The sequence below is a fragment of the Myotis lucifugus genome, unplaced genomic scaffold (genome assembly GCF_000147115.1).
Source record: "Myotis lucifugus unplaced genomic scaffold, Myoluc2.0 scaffold_311, whole genome shotgun sequence".
NCBI lineage: Eukaryota > Metazoa > Chordata > Mammalia > Chiroptera > Vespertilionidae > Myotis > Myotis lucifugus.
Genome location: NW_005871359.1, coordinates 616,767 through 620,079, shown reverse-complemented (window position 1 = coordinate 620,079; position 3,313 = coordinate 616,767). Strand labels below are relative to the sequence as shown.

The 3,313-nt window shown below is 54.9% G+C and overlaps 1 protein-coding gene across 1 annotated transcript in view; it reads left to right on the top strand.

Moving 5' to 3' along the window:
• The first annotated feature begins 2,322 nt into the window (after positions 1-2,322).
• The window catches only part of CERS1 (ceramide synthase 1), an 8,261-nt gene continuing 7,270 nt past the window's right edge, over positions 2,323-3,313 (top strand). The window contains 1 exon segment of the mRNA XM_014465826.2: positions 2,323-2,351. Coding sequence (XP_014321312.2) covers positions 2,323-2,351 — 29 coding nt within the window.

The window sequence follows — 3,313 nt, the reverse complement described above, 5'->3', positions numbered from 1 at the left end:
GCAGCTGTAGGGACTCTTTGCTCTCAAAACAGCTGCCCCATACTGCTGAGCTGAAGGCACAGCTGTGTCCCCCCAGCCCAGTTGGCATCCAGGGAAACAGAGGCACAGAGAGGTCAGAGCCATCAAGAGGAGCAATAGGATTCAAACCCAGGACCTCCAGGTGGTCTGTAGGTGGTGAGGGGGCTGGAAGTGCTCAAGCCTCAGCTTGGCTAAGCAAGGAAGGAGTGTACGGGGTCCTTGTGGAAGTAAACATCCGCCTCCTCAGGCCCCTGCTCCTTGGAGTCAGTCAAGTTTGAGACCTGCTGTGATTAGGGCCCTGGGTGCTGGAGCACAAGGGTGGAGAGAGAAAGGCATAGTGTTTGCCCTTCGAGATAAGAGGAAGCAGGGCAACAGGGAGAGGGGTGGGTAGGTGGGTTAGGAGGCCTCTGTCCACCCAAACAATAAGAAGTTGCTGCCTAGAGAGAGAGGAAGGGAGAGGCACAGAGAGGGAAACATCGATGAGAGAGAAACATCCATCAGCTGCCTTCTGCATACTCCCTACTGGGGATCGGACCTGCAACCAGGGCATGTGCCCTGATGGGGAATCTAACCAGGGACCTCTTGGTTCATGGATTGATGCTCAACCACTGACCCACACCAGCCAGGCCAGAATATCATATTTTAAACTATATTTTTTAAAATAGATTTTTAGAGAGAGAGAGAAATAGAAACATCCATGAGAGAGAAACATCAACACCTATTGGCTGCCTTCTGCATTCCTCCCTGCTGGGGATCGAGCCCACAACCCAGGCATGTGCCCTGAACCGGAATCGAACCCTGTGACCTCGTGGTGCATGGGATGCTGCTCAACCACTGAGCCGCACTGGCCGAGCACTGACAGAATATCTTAAATGAAGCTTGCTTTGATTATTCTGTAATATTAGGGCTCATGTTTTGGCTTTTCTTTTACATTTTAAAATGCTATGACATTGATGTATTGCCTGAAAAAGTTAGAAGAGAATGTCAGATTCTGTACTAAAGGTATCAGTTTGGAAATATAGTCTTTCCCTATTTTATAAAAACCAGCAAAAGTGTAAACTACAAAAGAAGTGATTCAAAAAAGTCTTTTAATAAAAGTTTAAAGTCTTAAAAAAAAAAGAAGTTGCTGCCAGGCCAGGTTCTGGGGGACAAGCATCTTAGGTAGCAGGAATAGTCCATACAAAGGCCCTGAGGCCATACTGGGCTCCAGGAGCTGGACAGGGTTTCTTGGCCTTTGTCCCTGAACCAATCTCATTCCTTCCCAGGAAGAAGATAAGATACTTGAGTTCCCAGTGTCTGGCCTCATCTGCCCTAGGTGGCTACCCAAACTCAGTCCCTGGTTGCCAGGACAGGACACAGAGCAAGGGACCCCCTTCAGTAGAGCTAGCCCCTAGCCTTTCCCTGACTGTGTGGAGCTTAGCCGGGGAGAGGTGCAGAGAAGGCCTCCCCAGGCAGGGCCATCAGTGGGGAGAGAGGAGGCCTGCCCTCTCAGGGCAGGGAAGCAGCACCAGCCATGGGACTTCAGCAGCCCCTTACCAGGCCCCTGGTGCCTGGGAGCCCTGGTTTCCAACTGCCAGCACCAAGAGCTACTTTCCATTCCTGCCCTGCACCCACCTGTTGGTAGCCTTCTATCTGGGCCCTGCCAGAATGAAACTAGAGGCTGGGCTGGGCTGCTGGGCAGGGCCCTCTCCCATTACTGATGGACACCAGATAGTGTTGGGTGGTTGGGAAGACCCAGGGCTGCTCCACAGCTGAGCTGGACCTATGGGGGCATATCCAGCCAGCCCAGGACCTCTGAGCCTCTCTGCCTGCCAGGTTGGCTGTGGAATCAGTCACCCAATGGGATGGGTGGGAGTCCCCTCCCCCCCTCCCCCCTCCCCCTTGCACATTCAAAAATAGTAGGAGGTACAGCAGGACAGATGGTGACAAGTGCTAAGAAGAAGACTTGGGGGGGGGGTCAGGGAGGTACACTGAGCAAGTGACATTTGTAGGTGAACCCTTAAGTTAGAGGAGGAGGTGCCCTGCTATTACCTAGGGGAACAACATTCTGGGCAGAGGGAACAGCCAGTGCAAAGGCCCTGAGGCAGAAGTGTGCCTGAGGTATTAGAGGACCAGGGAGGAGCCCAGCGTGGCTGTAATGGAGGGAGCAAGGTGGAGAGGAGGGCAAGAGGGCAGGTGGTGAGTCACAGGAGTTGGGCTTTTACTTGGAGGAATGGAAACCATGAGGACTGTGAGCAGAGAAGCTTCCTGCTGACCTCTGTGCGGGGTAAGGAGAAAGTCAGGGTGTCAGACAGGAGGCACGAGATGGCCCAGGACCACATGAGACTGTGCAGGTGTAGAGAAGTAGCTGGATTCAAGAACATCTGAAGGTGGGGCCACAGAATGTGCTGCAGGACTGGTCGGGGGAATAAGGTGAAGAAATGAGGGCCCTTTGATGCCTACCTGTTTTCACCTGTATACCTGAAGGTCAGATCAGGCTGGTGGCTGCATGGGACCTAGCCTAGCTCCTGCAGAGCCCACACTGATGCCTGCACTCTGCACCTCAAAGGCTAGGGGTTAACATCCCGGGTGGGGGTAAAGGAGGGCACAGGTGGGTGGGAGTCCTGGGGACTGGGATGGGTGCTCTCAGTGCCCTCAGTGAGGCTGGTGGGGGCTTCAGGCAAAGGGTCCATCAGTGGATAGTGGACGGTTACCTGGGGTGGTCCCAATACAGCCTGGTCTTGATCCAGCCTCTGAGTACCTGCCCCCCAAGTGGTGACAAGTGCTCGGTGCGCTCGGCTGGACCGTGCTGCGCACCCACTCCCTTGGCCTCCCCACAGCCTGTGTTAATCTGCTGCAGGGGAGTCCTGCCAGGTCTTCAGGGTCATGGAAGCCCATCAGGTGGCCTTCAGACATGGCCTAACCTCTCAGGCCCCTGGCCACTCCTCCAGGGGACCCCGATGCCTGCAATCTACCTCACTTGAAACCCCTGAATCCTGGGCAGGTGCGGAGGAGCAAGCCTGAGCCCACACTCAGGTCCCTAGTCCAGGAACCCTGGGTTGGAGGGCAGAGTCTTCATCAGGTGTTTCTTCACCCTCGAGTGGTCAGTGTCCTCGGGAATGAGAACAGAGGCCTTCATTTGCAGTAAACCTACTGGCTGTAGTGAGGCGCTGGATGCACCGGTCCATGTGCTTGGCTTCAGGGAATGGCGCGGTCTGAGGGTGGAGGGCTGGGGAGGAAAGGTGCCTGCTTGCTTGGTGGCCTCCTTGCCCCTTTGTCTAGGGCACTCCATAAGGGAGGCGGGGGGGCAGGAGGG